This window comes from Lepidochelys kempii, chromosome 1, assembly GCF_965140265.1.
Source record: "Lepidochelys kempii isolate rLepKem1 chromosome 1, rLepKem1.hap2, whole genome shotgun sequence".
In the NCBI taxonomy this organism is placed as follows: domain Eukaryota; kingdom Metazoa; phylum Chordata; order Testudines; family Cheloniidae; genus Lepidochelys; species Lepidochelys kempii.
This window is the reverse complement of record NC_133256.1, coordinates 30,444,201-30,461,239: the sequence shown is the minus strand read 5'-3', so window position 1 is coordinate 30,461,239 and position 17,039 is coordinate 30,444,201. Positions and strand designations below refer to the sequence as shown.

Sequence of the window (17,039 nt, the reverse complement as noted above, 5' to 3'; positions counted from 1 at the left end):
AATTACGAATACAGGCATAAATATATATTGGCACACGAAGATAAGGGAGTAACCTTACATGTGGATAACCAATGTTGAAGGCCAATATAGTCAGGGTGGAGGTTGTCCACTCCCAATAATTTATGAGGAGGTGTCAATACCAATAGAGGGAAAATTTCTTTTGTAGTGAGCCAGCCACTCCCAAGTCCCTATTCAATCCCAAATTGATGGTGTTAAGTTTGCAAATGAATTGTAGCTCTCCAGTTTCTCTTTGAAGTCTGTTTTTGAAGTTTTTTTGTTGAAGAATGGCTACTTTTAAATCTGTTATTGAGTGTCCAGGGAGATTGAAGTGTTCTCCTACTGGCTTTTGTGTGTTACCATTCCAGATGTCTGATTTGTGTCCATTTATCCTTTTACGTAGAGACCGTTTGGTTTGGCCAACAGACATGGCAGAGGGGCATTGCTGGCACATGATGGCATATAGGGTAACATACAAAAGCCAGTAGGAGAACACATCAGTTTTGTATGTTCAATTTTGTATGTTACCATTCCGGATGTCTGATGTCTCACGGACCTTGGGAGGCCGGCCAATCCTCACTTACAGACAGCCGCCCAACCCGAAGCAAATACTCACCAGCAACTACACACCACACCACAGAAACACTAACCCAGGAACAATCACTGTAACAAACCCTGTTGCTTTCTCTGTCCCCATATCTACTCTAGCGGCACCATTGTAGGACCTAACCACATCAGCCACACCATCAGGGGCTCATTCACCTGCACATCTACTCGTGATATATGCCATCATGTGCCAGCAATGCCCCTCTGCCATGACGCTGGCCAAACCAGACAGTCTCTATGTAAAAGGATAAATGGGCACAAATCACACATCAGGAATGGTAACACACAAAAGCCAGTAGGAGAACACTTCAATCTCCCTGGACACTCAATAACAGATTTAGAAGTAGCCATTCTTCAACAAAGAACTTCAAAAACAGACTTCAAAGAGACACTGCAGAGCTACAATTAATTTGCAAACTTAACACCATCAATTTGGCCTTGAATAGAGACTGGGATTGGCTGGCTCACTGCAAAAGCAATTTTCCCTCTTTTGGTATTGACACCTCACATCCATCCTGACTGAATTGGCCTTCAACATTGGTTCTCCACTAGTAAGATAACTCCCTTCTCTTCATGTGCCAATATATATTTATGCCTGTAACTGTAATTTTTACTTCATGCATCTGAAGAAGTGGGCTTTCTACCCACGAAAGCTTATGCCCAAATAAATCTGTTAGTGTTTAAGGTGCCACTGGACTCCTTGTTGTTTTTGTGGATACAGCCTAACACGCCTACCCCTCTGATACTTGAAACTAAATGCAAGGTGGAACAGATTGCTTAGCGTAAGTAATTAAAACATACTTCAAGGGACCATTGAAGGTGATGTGGCCCATTAACACCCTTCCAGTCATAGGGGGGAAAGGAAGGGAGGAGAAAAAAGGCAGTTTAGAGTGGAAGAATTGTTAGTCGGTTATGAATTGTCTTAATAAGCCATAAATCCTGTGTCTCTATTTAGTCTGTGATTTTTTAGTTTCTAGCAAAGTTATGAATTTAAACTTTCAGATTCATCTTTTGAAGGTGTTGTGTAGATTTCCTGTTTGCTGTTTTGTTGCTAGGAATGGCATGCTCAGTATATGAGCTCTCCACGCTGAGGAATGTTAAAGCTTCCTGGAGCTTTGAAAGGGGAGGGATGCATGCCTGCAAGGCAGCTGAGTCCATAACAGTGAGCAGAGTGGTCACGGAGGGCATTGTGGGATACTGGGGAAGGTCAGTTATGGTGACATAATGAACAGCAGGACCTACACTGACACTTTGTCGCTTTAACTTTGCCACAAAAAGCTCTATGCCTCTCGTCAAGGTGGTTTCATTTTGTCAGCAAAACAGGAGAGTTTTGCCACAAAAAGTAGCACTGTAGGTGTCCATCTCCATGGTTTTGTTGGCAAAACCTGCCTTGTGCTGACAAAACTGTGTTATGTTGACAAGGCCTTAGATTTAGCGCTAAACATGTTTCGAAACCAAAAATAAGAAATACCTTGTCCCTCAACTACTACAAATCTGATGTCTTCTAAAGTTTGTTTAACAATGATCTGTAATTCAGAAATATCCATAACAGGATTTTTTTGATCGCTATAAAATTGTAAATTAATATGTATTTGTTCCCTTACTACAGGTTTTACTTTTAGACATTTTATAATTTTTTTTCTGGAATTAGCTTGTGAACCTGAATCTATTGCATAAGACATAGAATAGAATTTTTTTTACTTTAGAATAGAATTTGTTGTTTTATCTGGAACTTTTATGTGGTCTCAGAGTGCCCTCCTCAAATTGTATTTACTATGGTTGGCTGCTGATGTGTTTGAATTAGGATTCCACATGGAACAAGAGGTTTTCCACAAAGGAATAGTGCAAGTTTTGAAGGTGAAAGGCAAAGGAATATTGTTTTTCCAACCTCTGATGGAAATACACATCACACACCTAGGCACGTCCCAAATTTCCCTAAAACATATTGTGCACTAAATATTGCATGATTATGATGAGACAGCCAGGTAGATCCAATTTTTCTTTCAGATGGTGTAAAAAATTTGGTATACATGAGGTACATTTCAGGGCACAGAAGAACACCATTGGCAGATGCTGTTCTTTGACAGGACAAAGAGGAATGGAAAACTTGTCTTATGAAAGGAGACTCAAGGAGCTTGGCTTGTTTAGCCTAACTAAAAGAAGGTTGAGGGGAGATATGATTGCTCTCTATTAGTATATCAGAGGGATAAATACCAGAGAGGGAGAGGAATTATTTAAGCTCAGTACCAATGTGGACACAAGAACAAATGGATATAAACTGGCCACCAGGAAGTTTAGACTTGAAATTAGACGAAGGTTTCTAACCATCAGAGGAGTGAAGTTTTGGAATAGCCTTCCAAGGGAAGCAGTGGGGGCAAAAGATCTATCTGGCTTTAAGATTAAACTCGATAAGTTTATGGAGGAGATGGTATGATGGGATAACATGGTTTTGGTATTTAAATATTCATGGTAAATAGGCCCAATGGCCTGTGATGGGATATTAGATGGGGTGGGATCTGAGTTACCCAGGAAAGAATTTTCTGTAGTATCTGGCTGGTGAATCTTGCCCATATGCTCAGGGTTTAGCTGATCGCCATATTTGGGGTCGGGAAGGAATTTTCCTCCAGGGCAGATTGGAAGAGGCCCTGGAGGTTTTTCGCCTTCCTCTGTAGCATGGAGCACGGGTCACTTGCCAGAGGATTCTCTGCTCCTTGAAGTCTTTAAACCATGATTTGAGGACTTCAATAGCTCAGACATAGATGAGAGGTTTTTCGCAGGAGTGGTGGGTGAAATTCTGTGGCCTGCTTTGTGCAGGAGGTCGGACTAGATGATCATAATGGTCCCTTCTGACCTAAATATCTATGAATCTATGAATAGTCATTATGTTCAATAACCCTATCTGAAAATGGTACTCCATATTCTCTGAATTTACTGTTTGGCAAAGTGATCTTTGAACTAGGTCTAATCTGAGCCTCAAGCTATTAACTCTTGGGGGAATTTCAATGACATTGACACAACAGCTCTGTGATCTTGTCTGCGATTTAAATCTCAGCCCTTAGCTTTTCAGAGATGAAAAGGCAGAAAAAAAATCAACACCAAAGCCCTTATTCCTGCCAACTGATTAGGTTTTCAATTTTTTCCCCATTAGTGATGGGTGGAAAGCAACTAATGCCTGAGGCCAACCGGTAATTTTCTCTTTGTTATGGATTCTAAAAACAGGTGTTAGCCACACACCCTATGGAAAGGAAAACAACCTCTGCACTAACTCTTCTTGTTGGGTCTGGCTACATATCTGTTTTTCACTTCTGCCGCAGGTTTTTCCTAAGTCCCCACAAAAATATTAAATCAGTCTGTCTGCTAAACAGCTGCTGTCAGGCAAACTTTGATGCACATTTGTTTATGTCTTCTATTATTTGAACTATTTTGTGGAAGCTTACAAACTGGCTTTATTTATCAACGCATTGCTGGCATATTTTTAGCAAGGTCAGAGGCTGCTAACAAATCTGCACTGAAGCCAGAAATAATGTGTGCTTTGGAAGATATAAATGAGCACAACAAGCTTGGCATAAAACTTGTGTGACAACTGTTAGTGCTGCCTTTCAGGGATGACAATGTGAAACTGAACAAGTTACTTTGCCTTTCATTGCTTCCCAATACAAAGTGCAAAGGGGGATGGAGTTGAAACTGGGTCATTGCTGATTTGTCCATCTCTAGTAACTATTCTGTCACTTTCATTGACATGAGACCAAACATTCAAAAGGTAAAACATCTAGTTAATAATGCTGTTGCTAAACAGACAGGAAATGTGAAGACCAAAGAGGTTGTATTGACCACAGGCAGAATACAAATTGAGACATGAGAATGTAGCATCTTGCTGTTATTTTGATGCTTTCAAGTCATTTTGCTCACAGTTCAATAGCATTTGAACACAAGGGCAGCATTTTACCTGTGGGCTGCAGTTATTCTTCATCAGCAATTACTTGTAACTAGAACATTTAGCAAACTCGCCTTTTACGAAGTAGCTGGATTTTCAGGCAGTTTTTGTTTGCTGTTCATGGATTCAGCCAGCACCATGTCATTTCACAGTGAACAATGCGTCATGGACAATAATACTTTAAAAATCTTTTGTGAATTAAATTAGTTCTTAGGGGATGTGAAGGGAAATAGACCATGGGAGAGGGCAGGCATTTTACAAGCTATTTTTGACCTTGTTGCCAATGATTCTCAATCCAAGACCCTTTCCCGTTGCACTTCTGGGACTTCCTGATAGAAATTGCCAGTCACATTGGGTGAGCTATGTGGGTTTTTTTACAAGCCTAAATGGAGATTAGAGTCAATGACCTATGCTAGTCCTCCAAACCATTAGCCCCTTGCTATTTAAATCTCTCCACTTCAAATGAGTCAATAATACTATCTTTGGATCTCATTCCCTCTTGCTTGGCCTTCTGGGGATGCGAGGGAGTAAGTCTTATTCTCCTACTTGACAGAATACGGGCTGCTCAGCTGAAAACTCCGCTGGAGGCTGGTGGGGTAAGGAAGAGATGGAGCTATTCATTGAAATGCCCCTTTGTCTGCAGGAAAGTTTTGAACAGGGGTTGGGTGTGGCATAGCGGTGGCAGAGCCTTCCTAAAAGTGTGTGTGTGGGGTGGGCCCCTCTGTGGCCCCTTCTACCCAAGGCCTCACCCCCAACCAAGCCAAAAGCCAGAGCATTGCAAGCCAAAAGCCATGGACCCTCCACCTGCCCAGGGAGAGGGGCCCCAGGGTGGGGACATGGGCTGAGGTTTGCTCTGGACCCCTCCCCCACCCTGGGCAAGTGGAGAGTCCATGCTGCAATGCCCCATGCTGTCTTGGCTCCCTAGCTGGGCTCCATCGGCTGGCCTGATTGCGGGGAGCAGGGCCTTCAAGGGGAAGAGGAGATGAAGGGGCAGGCCTGTGACCAAAAATGGATGCCCCCCCCCCCGGTTCTGGCACTGTTGGTGTGGGAGGAACATTGAATCCCCTAGCTGTTGACTCATAAAGAAGAGTAAGATGCACCCAGAAAAAGGAAACAGAAACTTACTCCCGTGCCCACCAGGGAAAGGAGGAGTAGGGAAAAAATTGTACTTCCATGATTTCTACACTCATGACTTGAAATCCAATGGGAATTAGGTGTCTAACTCCCTGAGGTTCATTTGAAAACCCCAGACTATCAGTTTAAACTAGATGCACAGCACAAGCAGACGGTAGTAATAAACACCAATGCTAATAATAATCACCAACCTCATTTCTGCAAGTGAGCTAACACAGGACTTGAAGCAGGTAATATTTATTATTTAGACTGCACTCCAGATGTCCTAAGGACATTTCAACCACAGAGGAAGACAATCCTGGTCTGAAGAAAGCCCAGTGAACTACCTACTAGAAACCATCTCAAACAAATTAACATGTTCACTGCTATATGAAGCAGTATTATATGACAGACCAACAAAAAAGGAAGACGATTTCAAAGCTATATTCTTCTAGAAAGAGTTGTCATCATGAGTGAAAACACTTTCATTTGGGAAATAAAAGTCTAATTATTTCATTCAAGACAGAATAAATGTGGAAAGGCTGAGATAAACCTCAACATGTTGAGAATCAATGAAATCAATGGGATAAAGGCAGGGAAAATAGTAGCCATAATTTATTTAGACATCACAATTTTTTGAAAGGGTGTTACACAAAGCCTCGTTTTTGAGGTTAAAAGGCAGGGTGTAGTGAGCAAGCTATTCAGAGGATAAAAGACTATCTTGGAGACTGAAGACAAAGATTACTAGTGAGTGGAAAGACTTCAGAATGGAGAGAGGTACATTTGCAGTGCCACTACAATCTGTACTAGGCATAATTTTGTTCTCTTTATATAGCAGTTAGCTGTAATAAATGGAACACCGTATGTTACCAACTTTTCCGGATAGTAGCAAGTCATGTGCACAGGGAAAGGGGCACGTTCAACACAAGGAAGGAGTGTGACTAAAATATAACAAGCCAGGACTGATAAGTGGTTTGCAGAATTCAGTGTGGAGAATTACATGGTAAATGAAACACAGGATAATAATAAAAAAAGATCTGTGTTGATAGATCAGGGTCATTGACTGGTATGACTACAATAGACAGATCCACAAACATATTTGGGAATGCAAATAAATAGAAAAGATACACTTACTGCAGTGAGAAGTAGAAGGGGACCACAGAAACACAAAAATGCAAAAGGGAGCAGAGAAGCCAACATACCAGCCTTCTCCATTCCTACCCAGTAGCCACAACAAGGACATAACCACTGCATGGTTAGGATGAGGCTGGGTCAATAGGGACAGGGCTGCTTGCTTCCCTCCAAAACTGGTGGTGTTTCCAGCTGAAAATCCAGCTAAGGTTAAAGCTGCTGGTAGCATCATTAATGTCTGTTCTGCACTTTCACTCCTCCAGGGAGGAAAAAAAATATACTGGACAAGCATGATGAGGTTAGCTGATGTCATCATGATTCCTGAGTAAGCTGTGATGCTGGTGGTGAGAATGGACAGAAGAATGGATAGGCAATCCCCTCGGTCTGGCTGAAACTTCCTTTACTGCACAACCCCAGGATCTCCGGGGTTTGGAGGATATAACCCCCTTTCACTCTCCTCCCAGAAGGAGAGAAGAGCTCTCATAGGAAATCTCACTGGCTCCATTACCAGAGTTTACTCTTCTCCGTTTCTCTCTCTGACTTTTACTGCGTGAGATGGTACAATATGGCCTTAAGCTATTTAGCATGATCTTTAAAAGCAGTAATACAGGCAAAGCCAATATATTTGTGTATATTGGATTGGACTATGACACTAGTCCAGATATGATATTTCTTCATATTTAATTGGATGCAATTAGAATCCTCTTTCATTATTGTCCTAAAACTGATTTCTCCGGTTTGAACTTTGTTTGGTTCAGGACGAAATGCAATATCTGAGCATCTGGATTATGACTTTCAGGAACTTCACTCCAGTGAATAACAGTATAAAAGAGGGACTGGGAAAGGTGGAAACAGACATGTTTTTAACTACGGGAATATGAGAACAAAGAACTCTCTAAAAATGGTTCCTCTGAATTGTGTACTTATTGCCTGGACCAACACCCACTGAAGTCAAAGGGGCTTAAGCATGCGTGGTTAAGCATAAGCTTAAGTGGCAGCAATACAACATGGCAGATCCTGATGCAGTTGTAACTCACGCACCTCCTGGATCGTGGTGTTCTGTCCCATCTAGTGGCACTGAGACCACTTAGAGATTAATGAGTTTGCTCTACAGCCTTACCGAAAGGGCATATGGCTTTTAGCTCATGCAGTAGAGGCTCATGCATTTAGCTCCAGAGGTCCCAGCGGCAAGGTCTGAGGGATGTGCTGGCCGCCACTTCCCGCAGCCCCCATTGGCCTGGAACGGCGAACCGCGGCCAGTGGGAACTGTGATTGGCCGAACCTGCAGATGCTGCAGGTAAACAAACCGTCCCGGCCTGCCAGCAGTTTTCTGTGATGGGCCCTATGCCAAATATTGCCAATCCCTGACGTAGAGCTTCTCTTCCTTGTGGTGACTCAACAGGTTTCTCCGCCTTATGGTACCTATCCCAGCAATTTTCTGTCCAGCAGATGTCCTCCAAGCCATCACCAACAGCAATAATCTCTAAGAAAGCACACTAAAAAAGACAGTGATTGTGTCTTCTATGTTTGCTCAAGGAGTGCAATGCACAGGGATGTCTCTCAGTAAATAACTATTTTGAACAGGTTGCTTAGACCTGAAAATTGTCCACACTTAAACTTCTGTAGCCAGGGAAGTCATCACACTAGCTGACTTGCAGTTCTTTCAACTCTTTGGGACCATCTAGGGTATGTCTACACTGTAACACCCTTCCCCACCCAAGCCAGCCAGTCTCAGAGCCTGGGTTAACTGACTCTGGCTTGTGCTACACAGTTAAAAATAGCAGTAGAGACATTCCCTCTTGGGCTGAAGGGTAGGCCCTGAGACCCTCCCCTCTTTCAGGGTACCAGACCCAGGGCCCCAGCCTGAGCAGGAATGTTTATACTGCTATTTTTAGCCACTTGTGCAAATAAAATCCATTTCTTATCGGTAGGGGGTGGAGGCACGAGACATCCTCATCTGACCCTCCATGTGACTCCTCCCTACCCCACCCCCCCAGCCCGGAGCACCAGGTTCCCCCAGTCCCTCCCCATGATCTCCCCACCCCCTTCCCATGATACATCCCACGCTACCTGGGGGCTGTGATGAGCTGCCAAAATCTTAACAACCGGTTCCCTATAAAAAGTTCTGATTTAAGGGATGTGCCCCAGTATGTATTTTTTGTACCAACAGGGGTTACCAGACATCTGTATTTAAAAATTCCTCCTGGACGGCGATTTAAGAACCAAAAAGCCTGACCTGTCCGGGAAAATACGGATGTATGTTAACCCTGCCTAAAGTTCTTTTTGAAAAATGGGCCTGAACTAGAAATGAGCTCCGTTTCACATGTGTGGATCCCCGCCACTCCCTGGGGGTGTGCTACTGTGACCAGATGTCCCGATTTTATAGGGACAGTCCCGATTTTGGGGTCTTTTTCTTATATAGGCTTCTATTACTCCCCACCCCCTGTCCTGATTTTTCACATTTGCTGTCTGGTCACCCTAGGGTGTGCACATGTGTGGTTCCTAGCTGCTCCCTGGCCCCCTCATTGAAGCAGGTGTGCAGGGTTACTGCCCTGGGAATTGCAGGGCACCAGTGGATGTGGGGCCAGCTGCAGACAGGGGCGTGGGCAGGGCTAGCTGGAGGCAGGGGCTCCAGGGCTGGCTGCGGGCAGGGCAGGGGTGCGGAGCTGGAGGACAGGCCTGGGGGGCGGGGCTCTACAACTCCCAGCCCCACCCCCCAGATCTGTCTTCTGGCGGGGCTGCCGCTGTACAGATGGAGGAGACACAGCTCCATGGAAGGGCAGGGGGAGGGGCTGGGGGCAGTACAGCTGCACCAGAGGAGCTTCAGGTGTGGGGCCGCTGGCTGCTCCCGTGTCTTTCCAGTATGCCATACTGGCTATCAATATGTTGCTGTACAGTGTACCGGACTGTACCGCCGTACTTGCACTGCTGTTTTTAGCCCAACAGCTTGAGCCCCATGAGCCCAAGTCAGTTGACCTGGGCCCTTAGACTCGCTGCTACAGAGGGGTTTTTTTCAGTGTCGATGTACCCTTAGGGACCCTATAAGAGCTTGCAATGGACTGTTTAAAAGCATGAACAAGCAATAAAGGCTATGCCAGTACCCCAGCTGTGTTTTCTATAGCCCTTGTTTTCCTACAGATAGTCATATATTATGAGCACAACGTCTACTGAAGTTTCACCATTCCAAACTTTAGCAAAATGCAATGTTAGCAACAATAACAATGCTTTTTATTATGTTATTCTGTATTCATACCTCAAATCCCTGTGGTCTTCCTAGATTTTCTTTAATATGTTTCCACGCAACCAGAATCTCTGATACAGACAAACCTGTAGCCTTGACATCAGTAGGAGCTGCACTGGGTTCTGTGTTAAGAAAAAATGAAATAATAAACCTCTACTGTAACAACTTGTATCTATCAAAAGCACTACAACTGAAAGTGTCATATATTTCCTTTATTGTACCTTATTACCCAGAATAAAGTATTGTGACTGTTGTGTGTATGAGAAACTGAACAAAATAAAAAGATTATCTCTATTATATTTCTTTATTTGTGTCATGTTCCATCAATATCTTATTACAGATGGACCCAGCAAGGTACACAATGAAGAACCCCTTTTCCATGGCTGATTTCTCTTCAGTAACCTTTAATTCTTATCTTCAAGATTATTTTTCCTCCTAAGCCTTCACCAACAGATCTGCAGGATGGCAGAAGTAAATAGAGCACTCTTTCTCTGTCCTTTTCTCTGCCTTTGCATCAGTTGAAAATGAAAGCTACATGGGGTGCTCAGATGACTTGACTCTTGAGTTAAACCAGCGGCTGAAAAACACCCAGAGATGTAGTGAAATGTAAAGCAAATGCACTTTTTAGGAGAATGTTAGTACTTCAGGTTGCTGGCATATGTAAACACATTTTTAAACATGGGATACACACCTTCCTATGGAGAAGGAAAGGAACTTTTTTGATTTCTGATTCTAGCTAGCTTTGCTTTTAACAGATTTTAAATTGCATAAAATTGGGGTTAAGGAAAACCTTTAAAAACCACCCAAGTTGGTCAGCAATAAGAAAAGTAAAATCAGGGATAAAAATAGGAAAATATACATTGAAAGCTGTAGGGAGAGCTACAGAGACAATATATGCCAGGGATGGCCAAACTGCGGCTCGTGAGCCACATGCGGCTCTTTTACAGTTAAAGTGTGGCTCTTGGAGCCCCCACACACCCACAGACTCCACCTACCAGACTGTTTGGGGGAGCTCAGGGCTTCTGCCCTGTGGCAGGATGGTGGGGCTTCGCCCAGCAAGGAGAGGGATCTTGGGTTTCAGCCCCAGGGGAGGCTCCTGCTGGGGCTTGGGGCTTCAGTGGGAGCAGAGCTGAAGTCCTGAGCCCTGGCAGGCGTGCCCTGTGAGGCTAAGCCCTGAGACCCCCTTGACCCTGCAGGGCAGTAGCCCCTAGCCCCATCACCCTGCCACAGGGCTGAAGCGCTGAACCCTGCAGGCGCGCCTCAGCTCTCAAACTTCTGAAGATTGTCCTATGCATCTTGGAGGGTCGGTATGTTTGGCCATCCGTGATATATGCCATAGATTTGTATGGTCATCTTGATTTACAGAGTGTATTGTGATTGCAGAGGGTTTACAAAAACCCCTATGTATCACTTAGGTTGGACCTTTACTAGATCTTAGAGCTTTAGCACCTGGGGCAATTTTCATTCCCTGTGAAATTTAAAAAATCTTACTGCAACATGTTTAGATGAGAATATAGAACTCAGTGAGAATGCTTTACCTTAGAGCACAAGCACACAGTAGCTAATCACCACCCTCCAGGGTCTGTTTGTTTGTTGAGAAAAAAAAATGGATTCAGATTAATCTGGAATAACAAGGCCTGTAATTTGTTTCTTGGACTAACATACCTCATTACATTTTGTAATGTGTCAGTCTGATCATTTGGAGGCCCTGGCTTTTACATTATAAAGAGCTTTTTAAAAGATGCGTTTTAGGGCTTGTTTAACATGATTACAGAAAAAGAGTGTCTTTTTGGCACAGCCTGTGTTAAAATTATACATTTTGGTAATTGATCAAATTGCCATAGTAAGGAGTTTAATATAAATCTTTATATAGTAACTGTTCCATCCTGCTTCTCCCCCCCACCCAATTTTGTATTACATTATGTGCTCTGGCACTGCTGACCTATATCTTCTCCCTGACATTTCTTTTGGGGATTTTTCCTTTCCTTTTGCTCAGTTTTTTGTTTGGTTTGGTTTGCTTTTTTGTTTTTTAAAAGCTGTGTCTAAAGAAAGTGAGAACTTCTGACTATTCAAAATCATGCACATTAATAATGGTGCATTATTGCTAAGTATAAAATATAGATTGCTCTTTTGATGTAGTAAATGAAAAGAAATAATGTTTACACGGCATAAGCAGTATGATCTTCTGGACTCTAAAAGTTTGCAATAAAGAAATATATTCTGCATGATATTTTTTGTTCAATAGGTGCACTCTGTTTTCTATTTTATGCACTACTAAGATTTGTGCTGCAAAAGCCATTTTATAGTTTTTATGTTATTGAAGCAATTGTGTTGTTGTTAGGGAAGACTACAGTGCGAGAAATAATTTGTTATGTATACAAAATGTTGGGTGGCAGCTTTTAACACTTTCTAAAAAAGGAGAAATCATTTCTCTTTCATAGCATTCGCTAGAGAAGGTTTATGAATTGCTCACAATAGAAACAAAGGGCTTAATATACATACATAATTGTTTTCAGTATATGAAGTAGAAATATATATATGTATGAGGTAAATGCATTTCTCACATATCAGGCAATTATTCACTTCAATTTAATTGATATTAGACTCCAGGAATGTAAATGTTCAGTAAAAGGACAGAAATGATATTTTTAGAAATAAGGTACATTATGACTGTCTGAAAGTTTATGGAGATGAAACGGCAATTTTTACTGATTCAGATGGGATGAGGACCATATAATTTGCTATAATATAAAATAATCCATGGCTCAGTATAATGTCATGATTTATATTGTATGTCTAGCATTGATGATAAGTTTGGCAGGTTCATTAGGTTTTTCCATAATTGCTGTCGATGTTATGATCATATTCTTTTATTAATATCTTCTTATTAATTATGTTACATTTACTGATATCTTCCTGGGGTCACACTGATGAAAAAAGGCCAGCATCCTTAACAATCCCTTTAACATTCCTTGATTAAATGTAACAAAAAATAGTAAGACCTTTAAAATCCCTGTGCAATATCCCAAAGACATTGATTTTCATTTGCAAGACCAGAGTTAGAGTAACATTAGTATCCTGCAACAGTTGATGACATTAACACCTAACCCAGACTGGGGAACTGCATTCACTGCATTGCGTTAGGTTTCAAAAAGGAAATCCTGAATTCTAATTTGTCAGGTAATTGAAACAGGAGCTGATTCTCAGGTTCCATAGCATTAGTAGGTGTTTATTTGCAACTGTAAACTGGCCACCATTCCACAGAGTGTTTCCCCACAAAGATTTCAATGTTAGCTAATTTTATGGAAACAGGTTCTAAAATAAAAATAAATGCAGGCCCAACTCAGGCAAGACCAATCTTTTAAACCCATTGTGGAACACAGCCTCAACCAAGTCTCCTTGTTTAGCCACTTCCAGTACTAATCTCTGTTCCCTTTCCATATTACTGCCAGAGAGGAGTTTTTACAGAGGTTCCTGATGTAAAATCTGAGCTCTTTAGCCAGGAGCCCTTCCTCATTACCCCCAGTTCTTTCCACATATTTGAGCAAGAGACTTCATCCAACAGTGAATTTCCTTGGCCAAGATCATCCCCTTCTGTGACAGAGACCTCAGAGGAAGGAAATCTCCAAGCGGATTCCCTGGAAAAGATCTCTCCCTCATCATCCTGTCAGGGAGAGAAAGGTGTAGTATTTGGTCACCTTGCAGAAAAGACCACTGGGGACATCTCCAAACCTCACACATCCAGGGATCTGTATTGATCCCCAGGACATCTGTAGAAGGTCAGCATCATCTGTGTAGAAGTCCTCTCCCTCTCTCTGCCCTTGCACTGTTGCCCATACCTCCCATGCAATGAAACTCCACTGGAGTTGTGCTACCAGGGCCATTCTTTAGATATGGGTCCCTCTGGAATCCTAAGGGAGATGTCATTTCTCTGCAGAAAAGAAAATATAGGGCAGGGATATACTATATATCTTTTTTTTCTTAATTGATTTCTATAGGCCAGAGGTGGGACGATTTGCAGTCCCTTGGACCTGTCCCCCCAGCCAACCTAGTCTTCTTTCAAGTCTATTCAATCTACACTCCCTTTCCCAGCGCAGACTCTCTACAGGATCCAGAATGGGGGGATGCAAGTGGTGCCACAGAGATGGCTCATCCCCTCTTTTGGAGGAAGGTCGGAGATATATGCATGGAGCGTTCCCATTCATGAATAGGACTAGGAGGCCTGATCTAATCCCTTGTGCGTCAGTGATCAGATAGGCCCTTTGCAGTCTATACAATACTGTTTGAGTCTATAAACCTATCCTGGTACTATTAATCTGGCATCTGAAACAGTGATTGTTTTTCCAGTTCATCTTTAAGCTTTGGTTCTGCCACTGCAAAAAAATGTTTTGTGCTCTCAGAAGATTAGTTGAGTGTCCAAACAATAATTCAGAAAAAAGTATGCTCTCTGCAATTATAACCCTGTTATTTCCTTCTCCTGACTCCATCACAGAATACCAGTGTGTTAATAATTTACTGAATGTTATGCTGCAAAAGAAGCAACCTTTTGCTTCTGAAGATATTAATTAACTTGCAAATGTTTCTCTTGCACTGGTAGAATACAAAATGGACAGGCTGATTGACAAAAAAATCAAGTTCTGATAGATTAAAAGTTTACAGCAGCATTATCAGGTTCATTAATATAAATAATACATTTGTAATAAGTGACATAACAGCTGGAATTCTCCAAATAATATGGGGGCTGTGCCTATAATATTGATTACACATATGACTTCCCAACGGTGCATTAATCAAAGGAGTGTTTAGTAAACTCCTTAGCATAAGGATTATCATTTCCTTATTTAAAAATTCCATGAAGACACCTGTAGTTGAACTTTTACAGGCTCTAATCCAGATAAATCAGCTGGCGAAGGTAGGGAATTATCCATTATATTTTACCACTAAGATGCCAATTTATTAATTTTCAGGTTCACATAAATCCCATGGAGCTCAGCTTTAGCTATGAACTGATCCTCAGAACTGCACCTCATGAACGTAAAGTTTTAATGTGAGCCATAGTGGCCATACTTAAAAGTACGTAATTTCATATTCTTTCTCTTAAATTAGAAGAAAAAGGCTTTGGCTTATTTTCTAATGAAGGCTGAGAATGAAAAACAAGGAGTGTTTGAGCTAACCAGAAAATCTTTCAGCCTTTGTTGTCTCAGTATACATCTCACATAATATATTTTGCTGTCTTCTTTAAATGCTTGATCTGTTTTCAGTCCATAAACAGATCAAGTAGTAAAACTCTGAGAGCCCTGAAATGTGCCATCTGCCCACTTCTTCCCCCCAAAATAATTATGGAATTAGGTTCTCCACCTAGCTGAATGAAAAGGAGTACTTGTGGCACCTTAGAGACTAACCAATTTATTTGAGCATAAGCTTTCGTGAGCTACAGCTCACTTCATCGGATGCATACTGTGGAAAATACAGAAGATGCTTTTATACACACAGACCATGAAAAAATGGGTGTTTATCACTACAAAAGGTTTTCTCTCCCCCCACCCCACTCTCCTGCTGGTAATAGCTTATCTAAAGTGATCACTCTCCTTACAATGTGTATGATAATCAAGATGGGCCATTTCCAGCACAGATCCGATTTGTGCTGGAAATGGCCCACCTTGATTATCATACACGAAAGCTTATGCTCAAATAAATTGGTTAGTCTCTGCGGTGCCACAAGTATTCCTTTTCTTTTTGCGAATACAGACTAACATGTCTGGTTTCAGAGGAACAGCCGTGTTAGTCTGTATTCGCAAAAAGAAAAGGAGTACTTGTGGCACCTTAGAGACTAACCAATTTATTTGAGCATGAGCTTTCGTGAGCTACAGCTCACTTCATCAGATGTTTACCGTGGAAACTGCAGCAGACTTTATATACACACAGAAATCATGAAACAATACCTATTACAATACCTAAAGGTATTGTTTCATGATTTCTGTGTGTATATAAAGTCTGCTGCAGTTTCCACGGTAAACATCTGATGAAGTGAGCTGTAGCTCACGAAAGCTCATGCTCAAATAAATTGGTTAGTCTCTAAGGTGCCACAAGTACTCCTTTTCTTTTTACTAACATGTCTGTTACTCTGACACCTAGCTGAATGAGTCAGTACAAAGTTATATGGAAAACTTCTTTGTACAGTCAGTTTTCATTCTATGTTATTTGCATTACACTAATGACTAGAAGCCCCACTCAGGGATTGACGCTCCACAGTGCTAGCTGGTCTATAACAATATGGTAAAAAAATTATCATTTCTAATAGCTGCCCAGTGGAGTTCATGGCTTGGGAAGAGCTGGATTCCTCATTTCTTTGGAAGTCTAAAGCAGCATTTATTATATTACTGTGTGAAATTATAAAACTTTCTTTCTTTCTTTCTTTCTTTCTTTCTTTCTTTCTTTCTTTCTTTCTTTCTTTCTTTCTTTCTTTCTTTCTTTCTTTTTGAAATAAGATAACTTATATGCTTGAGGGCTTGAGTGAGACTTACTGGGTACACATGGGAAAAGATTCCAAAAGTGCCTGAGTAATTTTCAGAAGTGACTTAAGTGCTTAGGGCCAGATTTACAGAAGTATTATTTAGGTGCCTAAGATGCAGATAGGTGTCTAGTGGGATTTTCAAAAGCGGCTAAGTGAGATAGGTACCTAACTACCATTAACTTTGATTGAAAGGGGAGGGGCTGTTCTAGATTTGATTTGACAAATAGGCAAGAACTGGTTGAGAATTTGAAAGTGGAAGGCAGCTTAGGTGAAAGTGATCAAGAAATGGTAGAGTTCATGATTCTCAGGAATGGTAGGAGGGAAAACAGCACAATAAAGATAATGAATTTCAAGAAGGCAGACTTTAGCAAACTTAGCGAGTTGGTAGGTTAGATTCCATGGGAAGCAAGTCTAAGGGGAAAAAAACAGTTCAAGAGAATTGGTAGTTTTTTCAAAAAGACATTATTAAGGGCACATGAGCAAACTCTCCCACTGTGTAGGAA

General features: G+C 41.7%; 1 protein-coding gene across 3 annotated transcripts in view; it reads right to left on the bottom strand.

The window, feature by feature from the left end:
• The window catches only part of CNTN5 (contactin 5), a 975,836-nt gene that overhangs the window by 16,184 nt on the left and 942,613 nt on the right, over nucleotides 1-17,039 (bottom strand). For all 3 annotated transcript variants that reach the window (XM_073337877.1, XM_073337885.1, XM_073337894.1), the window contains one exon: nucleotides 10,035-10,144. In XM_073337877.1, coding sequence (XP_073193978.1) covers nucleotides 10,035-10,144 — 110 coding nt within the window. The remainder of the gene's footprint in view (nucleotides 1-10,034; nucleotides 10,145-17,039) is intronic.